The sequence below is a fragment of the Eriocheir sinensis genome, chromosome 19 (assembly GCF_024679095.1).
Source record: "Eriocheir sinensis breed Jianghai 21 chromosome 19, ASM2467909v1, whole genome shotgun sequence".
NCBI lineage: Eukaryota > Metazoa > Arthropoda > Malacostraca > Decapoda > Varunidae > Eriocheir > Eriocheir sinensis.
Genome location: NC_066527.1, coordinates 20,350,449 through 20,367,507, shown reverse-complemented (window position 1 = coordinate 20,367,507; position 17,059 = coordinate 20,350,449). Strand labels below are relative to the sequence as shown.

Sequence of the window (17,059 nt, the reverse complement as noted above, 5' to 3'; positions counted from 1 at the left end):
CCAATCAATCAATCAGAAGGGATGGGAAGGCCAGGGAAGGAGGCCGGAGAGAGATCGGGAAGGGCAGGGGCGTGGGAATTATAAGGATAGGAAAGGGGGAAATGTGAAGAGAAGAAATGGGGTGAGAATTAAGTGTAGGGATGAATATAGGAAAGGAAATGCATGAGGAATTAAGGGAATGGGGGGATGGGAAGGAAGGAATTGAGGGAGGAGATATGGTACGTAAGAATGGTGAAGGATATCGTTAAGAGGAAGAGGAAGGAAGGGAAGGATGGGAAGGGCTGGGCTAGGGGAGGGTAGGATAAGGATGGTAGCCTAATTAAAGGAAGGAAAAGGAAGGAATGGAGGGATGGACTGGGGAGGGAAGGGTAAGGATATAATAAAGGAAAGAAGAGGTAGAGGAAAAAAATGAAGGGACGGGAAGGGGACAGGGGGAGGGTTAAGGGTAAGGATAGTAAAAGAAAGAAGAGGAAAAAAATGAAGGAATGGAGGGATGGACTGGGGAGGGAAGGGTAAGGATAATAAAGGAAAGAAGAGGAAGAGGAAAAAATTAAGGGATGGGAAGGGAGGGACTGGGGAGGGAAGGGGAAGGATAGTAAAGGAAAGAAGAGGAAGAGGAAGAAATTAAGGGATGGGAAGGGAGGGACTGGGGAGGGAAGGGTAAGGATAGTAAAGGAAAGAAGAGGAAGAGGAAGAAATGAAGGGATGGGCTGGGAGAGGGAATTAATTAAGGGCCGGGAGCCTACGTAAGGATGACTAAGGAAGGAAGGAAGAGGAGGAGGAAGGAAAGGGAGGGATGGAAAAGGAAGGAAAGGGATCGCATGGTAATGAAAACAAGAGTGTAAATTAAATCATATAATCCATTTTTTCACTTAAATCAAACTGGAAGAGAAAAAAAAATGAGATGATGCAATTTTTTCCTTTATTTCACCTCAACCGTAAGCTTTCCACACAATCTAATCCGACCCATGACTTCAAAAATACGTTATCATTTACTTATAGGCGTCAAAATAGTGATATAGGGTTAAAAAAGACTGAAATAACCCCGTACAAAAGGGAGAAAAGAGGGCGAGCTGATGATGATGATGAGTGTCTTTGACAAATGTGTTTGAATAGTAACAAACAGAAATGGAGAGGATGTAAGAAAGTGGAAGAATGTGATAGATATGGCAGTTAAAGATGAGGATTGAGCAAGTGGAAGAATGAGATGGAAAGAAGGCCCCAAAGTGTGAGAGCCTGGGAGGTGATCTTCTTTTGTCTGCAAGGAACTATAGATGGTCTGAGTCCCGCAGCAAAGTGCCAGATGTGTGACAGGGTGTGGACGAGACAGCATGTAGTGCTGGAATGTAAGGAAGTATGACAGGAGAGAAGAAGGATGAGAGATGATTTTTGTGATTGAGAGTGGACGGACGGAAGTAAGGGGGAGGACTGGGAGGAGTGGATGGTGCTGCTGCTGGCTGGGGAGAGAGAGAAGTGGAAGTGTGATTGAGGCAGTGAAAAGTTCTTGGAGGGCATGTGGCGTGAAAGATATAGGGAATGATATCTTGCCCGAGAACAAGACTTTTTTTCATGTTTTTTGTTTTCTTTTCACAGGAGCTGCCGATACAAAGGCCTGGCTGGGGAGAAATCCCGAGCCACCTGTGACATCAAGATCAAGATCAAGATCGGAGAGGAGAGGAGAGGAAGGAGAGCAGACGACCAGCTGACGATGCCGGAGGAGGCCACAGAAACCAAGGTATAAACCCCTATTTTACCCCCTTTCCCTACCTTTACAGCCTTCTCCTTATACATATTTCTTCCTTAAGCTTTAGTCTCCCTTCTGGCCGGCGGGGGAGGTGAGGGAGAGCCAGGGAGAGGAGGGAGAAGGGAGTAAATGAGAGGGAGGGAGGGAGGATAGCCGAGTCATGGTTAGCCCTCGTGTGGTTTAAGTATTTTGATTTCCTGGGTTAATGGACGATGTTTTTGGGTTTATTTTGCCTGTTTGTGCTTATTGGGAGGCTGGGCTTTGGTATATGCTAAGGGAGGGGAAAGAGGGAGCGAGAAAAGATAAGGGAGAGAGGTAGGAAGATTTACGTGGAAGAGGGAGATTGTGGGAGGAAGGGAGAGGGAAAGGAAGATCGTGGGAGAGGGAGAGAAGAGAAGGGAGGAAAAGGGAGAGAAAAAGGGAGATTGTGGGAGGAAAGGAGAGGAAAAGGGTTATTATGGAAGACAGGGAGGGAGGGAAAGGAAGATTGTGAAAGAGGGAGAGAGAAAAAGGGAGAGTGTGGGAGGGAGGAAGGGAGAGTAAAAGGGTTATTATGGGAGACAGGGAGGGAGGGAAAGGAAGATTGTGAAAGAGGGAGAGAGAAAAAGGGAGATTGTGGGAGGGAGGAAGGGAGAGTAAAAGGGTTATTATGGAAGACAGGGAGGAAGGGAAAGGACGATCGTGAAAGAGGGAGAGAGAAAAAGGGAGACTGTGGGAGGGAGGGAGGGAAAGGAAGATGGTGGGAGAGGGAGAGAAGAGAAGGGAGGAAGAGGGAGAGGAAAAAGAGAGGGAGGTAGAGAAGGAAAGAGGGAGATAATATAATTGGAAGAGGGAGGATAAGGAGATTATGGGAGGGAGATGGAGGAGGAGGGAGATAATATAAACTGAGTGGAAGTGGGTCAGAGGGACAAGATAAGGGAGATTAAGGAAAGCTGGGAGAAGGTGGAAGGGAGGAAGAGGAAGGAGGGAGAGAATATAAACTGGGAGAGGAAAAAAGTGGGAGATAGAGGAAGAGAGGGAGGGAAGGAAAGAATATTGAGGGTGGGAGGAACACAAAGGGAGGAAGAGGGAGAGAATATGGAGGAAGATGAAGGGAGGGAGAAATATATGGGGAATGGTGATATATTAATAGCAACAAAATTCTTCAACACCTTCTTTCTTCTACCTCAGCCTTGTGCCTGCTCATCTTTTTTCCTTCAAGCTCCTACAATATAGATCGTCTTTAGCAGGGGTGTGGAGTCGGAGTAAAAATTTTCCGACTCCGGGAAATTTTTATGTTGCAACTCTGGCCCCCATGACCCTCCCCCTCTATTGCAAATCTTTTTTTTTTCTTCTTTTTTTTTTTCTTAGATGCTGTATTGCCGGTAAACTCTCTTGAGGTCCTTTTTCTTACATGTATTTACATCCAAATTATGTGTACTCTACATAGACAACATCTAGATAATGTATATAAAAGAAAAAAAATTCACATCTATATTACACGATAACTGATTACGTCATGGAGTCGGAGTCGGGGGTATTTTTACCGACTTTGACTTCGACTCCGACTCCGGCCAAAAGTAGCCGACTCCTCCGACTCCACACCCCTGCTCTTTAGGTATTATTCCAGAATGTCACCCGTCTCACAACAAAGAACACCTTGGTGCTATATGAAGTATTTTGTTCCCATACAACACATTGCCGTATTGCTTTTTCGTTGCAAATGGAAGGGGGGTCGAGGAAGGAGGAAGGTTATGTTAAGTTAGGTTTTGTTAGTTTGAATTTATTCGGCACGCAGTGCGGGGCGGCGGAAATACGCAGCACAGGATGGGACAGGGCGGCGGCTGGGGTGGTCCACTATGCGGGCCGGTGTTGCGAGAAATACCTCCTCACAGAAATAAGTCACTCTGCTGACCACCATGCATGTACACTGGGGGAATACACAGCAGCAAAAATATTAATTTGCCTGGTTTTGTTCTAGTTTGTCCACTTGTGATCTTTGTGAGCGGTGAGTGAATTATAGAAACAGTAAGTAAGTTGAACCTCTCCCTGCGAGCTATTTTGCGGCGGCTGTACAACAGGCATTAAAAAATCAATCATTTAATGATTTAATGATTTGTGACAGAAACAGTTTAGCAGACTATTTCATAGAACACCAAAAACTACCAGAAAAAAATAGTCCAACAGTGTCCCATGGGTGATGTTCTGGAAATTGACCCCTCTTTATGTATAGTACCTATATTACGACAATTTTATCCTCATTTTATAAATTTAGACATTTATTAGGGATACTCTTCACCAAGCAAGCAAGGCCCAGCCAACTTTTGCTATTATTTAACAAGTATATGCATCTCATAGGACCCATTATCGTGAGATTGACAAAGCTGGTCTATATGAAAAAAGCGAGTTAGCAATTTTGCAAGAAGGGAGATTATGGAAGGCAGGGAGAGGAAGAATTCTGGGGTCACTAAACTAACCCTTATCTTATATCTTTTCAGGGCAGCGGAGGGGGAGGGGGTGACGAGGGGGGCACAGAGGGGGAAAGCAGCAGTGTTGGAGGAGGGGAGATGGTACCCAGTGGAGGAGGAGGTGGAGGAGGGGGGGAGGTAGCAGTAGAGGGAGGGGGGGAGGGGGGTCAGCAGCAGGGGCGTCAACCCACAGCAGGGGAGTCCTTCTTGTCCATCACCAAGTCCCTGGTCATCCGCGCCATCATCATCTACTTCATCACCTCCTTCTTCAGGTACGTGAGGATGATGATGATGTGTTGTTGTTGTTAGGTGTTGTTTTTGTTGTTGTAGTTGTTGTTATTGATGTTGGTGTTGTTTTTCTTTACCTGTTATTGTTGTTTTCCTCATCATTCTTCTTCTTTTTTTCTTCTTCTTCTTCTTCCTTTTCTTCTTCTTATTATTATTGTTCTTCTTGTTCTTCCTCTTCTTCTTTTCATTCTTTTTCGTCTTATTATTATTGTTCTTGTTCTTCCTCTTCTTCTTCTTCTTTTTCTTCTTATTGTTCTTCTTCTTCTTATCAATCTTTTTCTTATTGTTCTTGTTCTTCCTCTTCTTATCATTCTTTTTCTTCTTCTTATTATTATTGTTCTTCCTTTTCTTCTGATCATTCTTTTTCTTTCCTCCTCCTGCTCCTCTTTCTCCTTCCTCCACCTCTTCCTCACCCTCCATGACCTTCCCCTTCCCCTCCCCCAGGCGTCCCCAGCAGCCCACCACAGGCGCCGGGGACACTCCACTGGAAGGCACAGCAGCAGCGGGGGCCGGCAGGATACCCGCCTCCAACCTCCTGAAGGACGGGGCGGCCCTGGACCTCTACGTCTTCAAGTCCGAGTCTGACACCTTCAGCGAGTTTGAGGACCCGTCGGCGCTGGTGTGGATGAAGGAGGACCTGCTGTATGGGGACTGGACCGGCGGACCAAGTGGTGACGGGACCTTCTCACACTCCATGACCTTCCCTGCGTCCGAGGTGAGGAGGGAGGGGTAGATAGGAAAGGAAGGAAGGGAGGGAATAGGAAGAGAAGGGGAAGGATGGGGATGGATAGTGAAGGGCAGGGATGGGTAGGGAAGGGAAGGGAAGGGATAGAATGGGTTGACATGACAAAGGAAGTAATGGGAAGGGAAAGAAAATGAGATGATGGGAAGGGAAGGGAAAGGAAGGAATAGGAAGAGAATGGATATGAGGGAATGGGTAGGGAAGGGAAGGGATAGAATGGGTTGACATGACAAAGGAAGTAAAGAGAAGGGAAAGAAAATGAGATGATGGAAAGTACAGTGAAGGGAAACAAAATAAAATAAATGCAAGGAAAGAGAAGACAGGAAAGGAGAGGTACAGTCCTTATACTTTCTCTTTTGGCCGCTCATTACTTTTGTTCTTGTGGGAGCAGTGATTAGCGGGCTTTTTTATGCCTTTTTTTTGTTGCCCTTGAACTGTTTCTTTAGCTGTAAAAAATAAAATAAAATACAAAAGCTTATACATACTCACACACTACATGCCCCGCCTAACCTTCCCGTCTCCCCCACACCAGCGGCTCCGAAACAACGGGTCGATGTACGTCCACGTGTACATCGTGCGCAGCGGCTTCTCCCCCGACCCAGAGGCAGGCGAGGCGAGGTACAGCCGCCGCCACACCCTGTACGCCACGCAGCGCCTCAACAAGTACAAGCGCCGCCGCTTCAAGAAGACCACCAACCTCATCACCGGGGAGACCTCGGCCACACCAGAGGAAGTCTTGGTGCGTGTGTGTGTGTGTGTGTGTGTGTGTTCTTACCTTTCCTTACCTTACCTTTCCTAACCTTACCTTACCTTACCTTACCTTACCTTTCCTTACCTTACCTTTCCTTTCCTTTCCTTTCCTTACCTTACCTTACCTTTCCTTACCTTACCTTTCCTTACCTTACCTTACCTTACCTTACCTTACCATACCTTTCCTTACCTTTCCTTACCTTACCTTACCTTACCTTACCTTACCTTACCTTTCCTTGCCTTTCCTTGCCTTTCCTTTCCTTACCTTTCTTACCCTTACCTCTTGCAGTGTTTTCCATATTTATTTCTCCACCGTGTCAATCAGCCTTCCTTTCCTTACCCTCCACACCCTAACATATATCCCTCTCCACACCCTTTTCTCTTCCTAACACACCCTTTTATCACACTCTCTTACATGCTTTCCATATTATCCTCACCCTAACACACCCTTTAGTACAACCCAACCCTTTCAACCCCACCCTCTCCACACCCTTGATCACACTCTCAAACATGCTTTCCATATTATCCTCACCCTAACACACCCTTTCAACCCCATTTCCACACCCCTCCACATCCTAACACACCCTTTATATCCCAACCCTTTCAACCCCATTTCCACACCCTAAACACCCTTTATATCCCAACCCTGTCAACCCCATTTCCACACCCCTCCACACCCTCTCCTAACACCCCCTCCTCACCCTGACAGAAAGCGGAGAGCCTGAAGGAGGAGATCACGTCACACTGGCACCCCAACCTGACCATCAACCTGGTGCACGACTTCACCCAGTGGTCGCGTGGGGCTGTGCCTCCGCCCCTCGACGAGTTTGTGGAGTTCACGCCGGCGGGGGACAGGTGGGTGGGGGTGGGTGGGGATGGGTTGGTGTGGGTGTTGTGGGGGGGGCAGAGGGGTGGGTTCAACTATCTGTAATCTGTCTCACTTCTATATTTTATTCTTCCTTTTTTTCCTTCCCTTTTTCTCCTTCCTTTTTCCTTTTTTTCCCTTTCTTTTTCTTTCTTAATTTTTTTTCATTCCTCTTTTTCCTTCCTCTTTTTTTGTCCCTTATGTGATTGGACCTTTTCATTCACCTATCCACTCCCCTAACCATTTGTTTCTCCTCCTTTCACCCAATTCATTTATTTAGTTAACTACCTCCTTCATCCACTCCACTTTACTCCTCTTTTCAGTCCATTATTAAACCCATCACCCATCCACTCACCTGACCAGCTGACACTTACCTTCGCCCTTCCCTGCAGGTACAAGCCCATTACCTTCCTCAACACGTACTGGAACCTGGTGAAGGACTACCAACCCATCAACTCGTCCACCACCTCCCTCACACTCTCCATCACCTACCAGCCACTCTCGCTCTTCAAGTGGCAACTCTACGCCGCCCAGGCCATGAAGAACAGGTGTGTGTGTGTGTGTGTGTGTGTGTGTGTGTGTGTTTTATCGAAAAATGAATTGCTCAGCCAACCAGTCAAAAAATCGGATGGTAAAACAGTCTTATCAATCAGTTAATCAGTCAGCCAATCTATCCATCAGTCAGTCAACCAGTCATTCAGTAAATCATCCAGTTACCCAGTCAGGGAATAAATCAGTCCACCATTCAGTCAGTCAGCCATTGTCAATCCCACTTAACCCGGTAGCAGCAACGGGCCAAATTTGTGGCTTTACCGTGTACCAGCGACGGGCCAATTTTTTGCTGCCATGAAACAAACCCCCCAAAAATAGATGATGCATAAACTGATCACAAATGCGTTGATATATATATTATGAAATGGTTTGTGTGAGTGGTTAGGCTTAGGGGGGCCCTTAAGAAACGTGATCCCCGCAGCTACCAGGTTAAAATGCAGTTCCCTTTATGATGGGAAAGGAAGGAATAGGAAGAGAATGGGTAGGGAAAGGAAGGGAGAGAATGGGTTGAGATGACAAAGGAAGTAATGGGAAGGGAAAGAAAACGAGGTGATGGAAAGTACAGTGAAGGGAAGCAAAAGAAAATAGATGCAAGGAAAGAGAAGAGAGGAAAGGAGAGAGACACATGTTATATCCCTACTTTGATGTGCCCTTTTATACCCACTTTGTTCTTTCACTCACAAGGTTACATTCTCCTCAATAAGACACTGTTTATTACATTCCTTTTATTGTTACTAATGCCTGCTCGTCCTTCAGGTGGCCCGGGACGGCTCTCCTGGAGGGCCTGGGCGGGGAGGAGGATGAGGAGGAGCAGGACACCATCAAGGAGGCCTTCCTGGAGACCTCCCCCTACCTGCTGGGGCTCACCATCCTCGTCTCCCTCCTGCACTCCGTCTTTGAGTTCCTCGCCTTCAAGAACGGTAAGGGAAGGGGAGGAGGGGCTTGTGTGTGTGTGTGTGCTTCAGTTTTCGTCTTTTTCCTGTTTCCGTTTTCATCTTTACGTCTTTTTTTTTCTGGTTTCCGTTTCTACTTTTTTGTCTGTCTCCGTTTCCATCTCTACCTTCGTCTTTTTCCTGTTTCCCTTTTCATCTTTTCCTCTCCGTTTCCATCTCTACCTTCGTCTTTTTCCTGTTCCCCTTTTCATCTTTTCCTCTCCGTTTCCATCTCTACCTTCGTCTTTTTCCTGTTCCCCTTTTCATCTTTTCCTCTCTGTTTCCATCTCTACCTTCGTCTTTTTCCTGTTCCCCTTTTCATCTTTTCCTCTCTGTTTCCATCTCTACCTTCGTCTTTTTCCTGTTCCCCTTTTCATCTTTTCCTCTCTGTTTCCATCTCTACCTTCGTCTTTTTCCTGTTCCCCTTTTCATCTTTTCCTCTCTGTTTCCATCTCTACCTTCGTCTTTTTCCTGTTCCCCTTTTCATCTTTTCCTCTCTGTTTCCATCTCTACCTTAATCTTTTTCCTGTTTCTGTTTTCATCTTTACGTCTTTTTTTTCTGGTTTCCATTTCTACTTTTTCGTCTGTCTCTCTTTCCATTCCTGTCTCTACCTCCTTCTGCCTTCCTTGCCCCTCTTTCCCTTCATTAAGTAAAACACACACACACAACAAGACCATCCCATCCCTCCACACACATACTAAGAACATCAATTCACCACCACAATACGTGCACATCCTTTACATCCTTATCTAACCCCTTTACACACACACACACACACACTTAAATTCCACCTCCCCCTCCACACATACAACGCACACTATCACCCACCACCACCACTCATCCTGCACTCCTCCTTCCACCCGGCGCCAAGAGAGAACGCCAAAATAATCAATCAATCAATCCTCCTTCCACCAGATATCCAGTTTTGGAACAACCGGGAGAGCCTGGAGGGCCTGTCGGTGCGGTCGGTGTTCTTCAATGTGTTCCAGTCAGTGATCGTGCTGCTCTATGTGCTGGACAACGAGACAAACTTCGTCATCAAGGTGTCCTGCTTTGTGGGCCTGGGCATTGAGGTCTGGAAGATTACAAAGGTGAGGAGGAGAGCGGTGATGGAGGGTGGAGGGGGAGATGGAAGGGCAAGACAGAGGAGTGAAGGAAGACAGGGAAAGGGAGATGGAAGGATAAAGAAGGCAGAGGAGGGAAGGAAGGCAGGAGGATGGAGAGGGAGATGGAAGGGCAAAGACAGAGGAGTGAAGGAAGGGAGATGAAGGGCAAAGAAGAGAGAAATAAAAGGGAAGAAGGGAGATGGAAGGGCACAGAAGACAGAGGAGTGAAGGAAGGCAGGATGGTGGAAAGGGAGATGGAGGGCAAAGAGAGAGAAATAAAAGGGAAGAAGGGAGATGGAAGGGCAAAGAAGACAGAGAATTTGGGGAAGGTGGAAGGTGGAGGTAATAATGTGGTAGTGAAGACAGGAAGTGATGGTGGAGAGAAGGAGGAGGTGGAAGTGTGGAAGGGAGGAAGGAAACAAAACAATAAGTGGAGACAGAGAAGAAACAAAACAAGGGGAAATGAACATGGGGTCTAAAGAAAGAGAAAAAAAGTTTGAAGACGAGAGTGTAAAATTAGGTAAACAAACAAAAAACAACAATGAAAAGACCAAATACAACACATCACCCACACCCTCACACCCTCCCGTCCCTCCCCCGAACAGGTGACCGATGTATCCCTGGACAGAGAGCGTCGCATCTTTGGCTTCCCGACGATCCGCTTCACCGACAAGAGTACCTACGTCCACTCCATGACCCGGCAGTACGACCAGCTGGCCTTCCGCTACCTCTCCTTGGCCCTGTTCCCGCTGCTGGGGGGCTACTGCGTCTACTCCCTGGTCTACAACGAACACAAGGGATGGTACTCCTTCGTGCTCTCCATGCTGTACGGCTTCCTGCTGACGTTCGGTGAGTGGGCGGCGGTGAGGGGAGACTTAGGGAGATCAAGGAAGGAGGGAAGAGGAGGGTGGAAAGGGATGAAGAAGAAATAATAGGTGAAAAGGGGAGATAGAAGATGATGGGTGGAGAGCTAAGAGAAATGAGGGTCAAAGAAGGGAGAACTAAAAGGTTAAAAGGGAGATGGGAGGACAAAGAAGATAAAGGAGTGAAGGAAGGAAGGACAAAGAAGGGAAAAATAATAGGTAAAAAAGGGAGATGGGAGGACAAAGAAGATAGAGGAATGAAGGAAGGAGGGAGGAAAGGGAGATGAAGGGACAAAGAAGAGAGGAATAAAAGGTAAAAAGGGAGAGGGAAGAAGAGGGAGGGAAGGAAGGACAAAGAAGATAGAGGGATGAAGGGTGCAAAGGGAGATGGAAGGGCAAAGAAGATAAAGGAAACAGGGATTGAGGGTGGAAAAGGAAAGGAAAGGAAATGAAAGGAGGAAGAGGGCATATATGCTAACTTGAGTTGGTGAAGCTAAACCACACATTTACCCAACACAACCCCCTCCCCCTCCCCCCCAGGCTTCATCATGATGACGCCGCAGCTCTTCATCAACTACAAGCTTAAGTCTGTGGCTCACCTGCCCTGGCGGATGCTCACCTACAAGGCCCTCAACACCTTCATCGACGACATCTTCGCCTTCGTCATCAAGATGCCCACCATGTACCGCCTCGGCTGCCTCAGGGACGACGTCATCTTCTTCATCTTCCTCTACCAGGTGAGTCGAGGGGGACCGTCATTCTCTCTCTCATTGCCTTTCTTCCGTCATCTTACCCTGTCAGGTGAAGGCCGTAAGCACCGTTGCCAGATAATCGTACTCAGAGCCACGTATCTACCGGTTTCTGGCCCACAACTGTTAACAAGAAGCACCAGTAATTAACCATTTAAATGATGACTGTATATGAAGGCAGTTATTTGGGTGATGAAAGCAGTTGTTGGGTCGGAAATTGTCAAACATAAGAGGCAGCGTACGACAATCTGGCAATGTTGGCCGTGAGTGAATATCTTGCTATACTGTCACCACTATTACTATTACTACTACTACTACTATATTAACTTCTACCGTTTGTGTTTGTACTACCTTTACTATTATTACTTACACTACTACTTTGTACACCAACAAGAGAAGAGAAAAACTGCTGTGACGGGAGATGCTTGTGTATAACAGCCTTACTTAACCAACCATCACCACCACCTCTTCCCCAACAGCTACTACTTTACTAACTTCTACAACTACCCCCAAACCACCACCTCATTCTCCCCCAATACTACCTCTAATACTACCACTACAAATTCCTCACCACTACCCCAAACCACCACTACAGACTCCTTACCACCACCCCGTTCTCCCCCAATACTACCTTTAATACTACCACTACAAACTCCTCACCACCACCCCAAATCACCACCTCGTTCTCCCCCACAGCGCTACATCTACCGCGTGGACCCCTCAAGAGTGAACGAGTTTGGCTTCTCCCAAGACATGGAGACGAAGGCCAAGGAGAAAAAGCTGCAGGTGGCCAATGGGACGTCTGCGGGCGAGGGTCCAGCGGAGAAGAGCTTAGAGGAGAAGAAGACCGACTGAGGAGGAGACGAAGGAGGAGGATGGTGATGAGAGTAGTAGTTTTTATTGTTGTGTGTAATTTTTGGACCGGGGAAACTGATGCCATTATTTTAAGTTACTTTTTGAAGATTTGTCACTTAAGTCTTTGTCTCTTCTCTGGTGGAATTTGTGAAGATGTAATTTTTTGTTTGTCGTGTGTTTTTTTTGTAATTTTTAACCTTTTTTTATTTTCTCTGCTTTATCTTGCACCTTGTTTGTGCGTGTGTGTGTGTGTGTGTGTGTACAAATCTCTCCTCACTATGTCATGTTCTCACTTCAAAACAAAATACAAGTGTCTTTATTTTTAAGGGTCGACAGTAACTTGGCTTCAGTATTCCACGAGCGCATGTACGCGGCGGGATGTATATGTATGTGTATGTATGTACGTTTACCTATTAAAACATTATGGCACACTGAAGCTTTTTTTTTTAATGTTCAGTTCAAAATTATACGGCAACAAAATTTTAAAAGTGTGTGTGTAGTTATATTTTGTCTCGTCAACTCACTTTATATCTTTTTCATTTTATTTCATTACACTTTTAATTTTTCCTTGTTTGATGTGCTCTATAATGAAATGAATTAATTAGTGTGCATAAAAGTAATGGTTGTCTCTACATAGTGTTTGGGGACCATGTGTGTGTGTGTGTGTGTGTGTGTGTGTGTGTGTTCATGGTATTGGGTTTGCCTCTTCCAATGTCCCACGCCAGATTATTTAAACATCGTATTTATCAACAGTCGCATGGTTAATTTGTCTTTTTAATTATATGTTTGGGACGTAGTCAGTCAGAAGTTTTGGATTACTTTATGAATTGGAAAACTCAAGACGTAAAAAAACTATAAAACTCAGACGTAAAAAACTGTATAAAACTCGGACGTAAAAATCTGTATAAAACTCGGACGTAAAAAACTTTAAAACTCAGACGTAAAAAACTATAAAACTCAAGACGTAAAAAAATGTATAAAACTCAGACGTAAAAAAAATGTATAAAACTCAGACGTAAAAAAATGTATAAAACTCAGACGTAAAAAAATGTATAAAACTCAGACGTAAAAAAAATGTATAAAAAGACAAATCACCCACATTGTTGTTGACGAAGACTAATGCGACGTCTAAAAGATCGGGTGGTAATCTTGGTGGAACGACATCACTTTAGGAGCAAGGTGTGAATGGGGATGAAGGGAGCGAGCGAAGGGGGGAAGGATGATGTGCCAGCCTGGATTAGTTTGAGAACCACTAACTTAGAGACATATAGAAAAAAAAAAAAAAAAAGAGTAATGGATGGAGGAAGGAAAAGAGGATGATGAGGGGGAAACCAAAAAAAATAAAGTAATGGGTGGGGAAGACAAAGGAAGGAAGGGAAGGAGGAAAGAAGAAAATGATGAAGACAAACAGAAATAAAAAGCAAATAATGGATAGAGGGAAACAAGGAAGGAAAGGAACAAGGAAAAAAGTGATGAGAGGGAAAATAAAAAGAGCAATGAAAGAGGCGAGAGAGAGAGAGAGAGAGAGAGAGAACAAACTGGTGTGAATGCTTCATATTATCATAGCGAGTTTACTTACATTTGCTGGACCAATCTGAGTGTCGAGTCCTTCAAGTGTGTGTCTCGGTGGTGGTGTTTGTACGAGGCTAAGAAGGTACGAGGCTAAGAAGGGGCCGTGTATCCTGACCCAACAGGCGCAGGACGCCCCCTTGTCGGAATATGAAAACCGTTCTTGTGTCTGAAAACTGAAATGCAAGACAGATGACCCATGATTTTGTGGAGTATTGACTGAAATGCAAGACAGATGACCCATGATTTTGTGGAGTATTGACTGAAATGCAAGACATGACCCATGATCTTGTGTAGTATTGACTGAAATGCAGGACAGATGACCCATGATTTTGTGGAGTATTGACTGAAATGCAAGACAGATGACCCATGATTTTGTGTAGTATTGACTGAAATGCAGGACAGATGACCCATGATTTTGTGGAGTATTGACTGAAATGCAAGACAGATGACCCATGATTTTGTGGAGTATTGACTGAAATGCAGGACAGATGACCCATGATTTTGTGGAGTATTGACTGAAATGCAAGATGGATGACCCATGATTTTGTGGAGTATTGACTGAAATGCAAGACAGTTGACCCATGATTTTGTGTAGTATTGACTGAAATGCAAGACAGTTGACCCATGATTTTGTGGAGTATTGACTGAAATGCAAGACAGTTGACCCATGATTTTGTGGAGTATTGACTGAAATGCAAGACAGATGACCCATGATTTTGTGTAGTATTGACTGAAATGCAAGACAGTTGACCCATGATTTTGTGTAGTATTGACTGAAATGCAAGACAGTTGACCCATGATTTTGTGGAGTATTGACTGAAATGCAAGACAGTTGACCCATGATTTTGTGTAGTATTGACTGAAATGCAAGACAGATGACCCATGATTTTGTGTAGTATTGACTGAAATGCAAGACAGTTGACCCATGATTTTGTGTAGTATTGACTGAAATGCAAGACAGATGACCCATGATTCTGTGGAGTATTGACTGAAATGCAAGACAGATGACCCATGATTTTGTGTAGTATTGACTGAAATGCAAGACAGTTGACCCATGATTTTGTGTAGTATTGACTGAAATGCAAGACAGATGACCCATGATTTTGTGTAGTATTGACTGAAATGCAAGACAGATGACCCATGATTTTGTGTAGTATTGACTGAAATGCAAGACAGATGACCCATGATTTTGTGGAGTATTGACTGAAATGCAAGACAGATGACCCATGATTTTGTGTAGTATTGACTGAAATGCAAGACAGATGACCCATGATTTTGTGTAGTATTGACTGAAATGCAAGACAGATGACCCATGATTTTGTGTAGTATTGACTGAAATGCAAGACAGTTGACCCATGATTTTGTGGGGTATTGACTGAAATGCAAGACAGATGACCCATGATTTTGTGTAGTATTGACTGAAATGCAAGACAGATGACCCATGATTTTGTGTAGTATTGACTGAAATGCAAGACAGTTGACCCATGATTCTGTGGAGTATTGACTGAAATGCAAGACAGATGACCCATGATTCTGTGGAGTATTGACTGAAATGCAAGACAGTTGACCCATGATTTTGTGGAGTATTGACTGAAATGCAAGACAGTTGACCCATGATTCTGTGGAGTATTGACTGAAATGCAAGACAGTTGACCCATGATTCTGTGGAGTATTGACTGAAATGCAAGACATGACCCATGATTTTGTGTAGTATTGACTGAAATGCAAGACAGTTGACCCATGATTCTGTGGAGTATTGACTGAAATGCAAGACAGATGACCCATGATTCTGTGGAGTATTGACTGAAATGCAAGACAGTTGACCCATGATTCTGTGGAGTATTGACTGAAATGCAAGACAGATGACCCATGATCTTGTGTAGTATTGACTGAAATGCAAGACAGATGACCCATGATTTTGTGGAGTATTGACTGAAATGCAAGATAGATGACCCATGATTTTGTGGAGTATTGACTGAAATGCAAGACATGACCCATGATCTTGTGTAGTATTGACTGAAATGCAAGACAGATGACCCATGATTTTGTGGAGTATTGACTGAAATGCAAGACAGATGACCCATGATTTTGTGGAGTATTGACTGAAATGCAAGACAGATGACCCATGATTTTGTGGAGTATTGACTGAAATGCAAGACAGATGACCCATGATTTTGTGGAGTATTGACTGAAATGCAAGACATGACCCATGATTTTGTGGAGTATTGACTGAAATGCAAGACAGATGACCCATGATTTTGTGGAGTATTGACTGAAATGCAAGACATGACCCATGATTTTGTGGAGTATTGACTGAAATGCAAGACATGACCCATGATTTTGTGGAGTATTGACTGAAATGCAAGACAGATGACCCATGATTTTGTGGAGTATTGACTGAAATGCAAGACATGACCCATGATTTTGTGGAGTATTGACTGAAATGCAAGACATGACCCATGATTTTGTGGAGTATTGACTGAAATGCAAGACAGATGACCCATGATTTTGTGGAGTATTGACTGAAATGCAGGACAGATGACCCATGATTTTGTGTAGTATTGACTGAAATGCAAGACATGACCCATGATTTTGTGGAGTATTGACCGAAATGCAAGACAGATGACCCATGATTTTGTGGAGTATTGACTGAAATGCAAGATAGATGACCCATGATTTTGTGGAGTATTGACTGAAATGCAAGACAGATGACCCATGATTTTGTGGAGTATTGACTGAAATGCAAGACAGATGACCCATGATTTTGTGGAGTATTGACTGAAATGCAAGACAGATGACCCATGATTTTGTGGAGTATTGACTGAAATGCAAGACAGATGACCCATGATTTTGTGGAGTACTGACTGAAATGCAAGATATATGACCCATGATTTTGTGGAGTATTGACTGAAATGCAAGACAGATGACCCATGATTTTGTGGAGTATTGACTGAAATGCAGGACAGATGACCCATGATTTTGTGGAGTATTGACTGAAATGCAAGACAGATGACCCATGATTTTGTGGAGTATTGACTGAAATGCAAGACAGATGACCCATGATTTTGTGGAGTACTGACTGAAATGCAAGATATATGACCCATGATTTTGTGGAGTATTGACTGAAATGCAAGACAGTTGACCCATGATTTTGTGGAGTATTGACTGAAATGCAAGACATGACCCATGATTTTGTGGAGTATTGACTGAAATGCAAGACAGATGACCCATGATTTTGTGTAGTATTGACTGAAATGCAAGACAGATGACCCATGATTTTGTGGAGTATTGACTGAAATGCAAGACAGATGACCCATGATTTTGTGGAGTATTGACTGAAATGCAAGACAGATGACCCATGATTTTGTGGAGTATTGACTGAAATGCAAGACAGATGACCCATGATTTTGTGGAGTACTGAAATGCAAGATAGATGACCCATGATTTTGTGGAGTATTGACTGAAATGCAAGACAGATGACCCATGATTTTGTGGAGTATTGACTGAAATGCAGGACAGATGACCCATGATTTTGTGGAGTATTGACTGAAATGCAAGACAGATGACCCATGATTTTGTGGAGTATTGACTGA

At 44.4% G+C, this 17,059-nt stretch overlaps 2 protein-coding genes across 2 annotated transcripts; one reads left to right on the top strand and one right to left on the bottom strand.

Annotated features, from left to right (window-relative positions):
• Window positions 1–1,672: 1,672 nt before the first annotated feature.
• On the top strand, window positions 1,673–12,325 carry LOC127000906 (putative lipid scramblase CLPTM1). Its single transcript, XM_050865023.1, has 11 exons — window positions 1,673–1,735; window positions 4,222–4,463; window positions 4,924–5,194; window positions 5,754–5,960; window positions 6,681–6,826; window positions 7,229–7,384; window positions 8,145–8,308; window positions 9,237–9,412; window positions 10,033–10,276; window positions 10,831–11,027; window positions 11,736–12,325. The coding sequence occupies exons 1-11, from the start codon at window positions 1,709–1,711 to the stop codon at window positions 11,892–11,894; spliced, it is 1,989 nt and encodes a 662-aa protein (XP_050720980.1). The 5' UTR covers window positions 1,673–1,708; the 3' UTR covers window positions 11,895–12,325.
• Window positions 10,945–16,882, bottom strand: LOC127000905 (uncharacterized). Its single transcript, XM_050865022.1, has 2 exons — window positions 13,474–16,882; window positions 10,945–11,084 (listed from the first exon to the last, which is right to left on the bottom strand). The coding sequence occupies exons 1-2, from the start codon at window positions 16,867–16,869 to the stop codon at window positions 11,058–11,060; spliced, it is 3,423 nt and encodes a 1,140-aa protein (XP_050720979.1). The 5' UTR covers window positions 16,870–16,882; the 3' UTR covers window positions 10,945–11,057.
• Between the last annotated feature and the right edge of the window lie 177 nt (window positions 16,883–17,059).

Excerpts from the sequence above, each read along its gene's own strand:
- LOC127000906 (XM_050865023.1), top strand. The coding sequence starts at position 1,709 with ATGCCGGAGGAGGCCACAGAAACCAAG. Across the intron at positions 4,464-4,923 it reads TTCATCACCTCCTTCTTCAG|GCGTCCCCAGCAGCCCACCA; the intron begins GTACGTGAGGAT and ends CCCCTCCCCCAG. Across the intron at positions 9,413-10,032 it reads AGGTCTGGAAGATTACAAAG|GTGACCGATGTATCCCTGGA; the intron begins GTGAGGAGGAGA and ends TCCCCCGAACAG.
- LOC127000905 (XM_050865022.1), bottom strand. The coding sequence starts at position 16,869 with ATGGGTCATCTGTCTTGCATTTCAGTCAATACTCCACAAAATCATGGG. Across the intron at positions 11,085-13,473 it reads CTCAGATTGGTCCAGCAAAT|GGTAAGATGACGGAAGAAAG; the intron begins GTAAGTAAACTC and ends TTCACCTGACAG.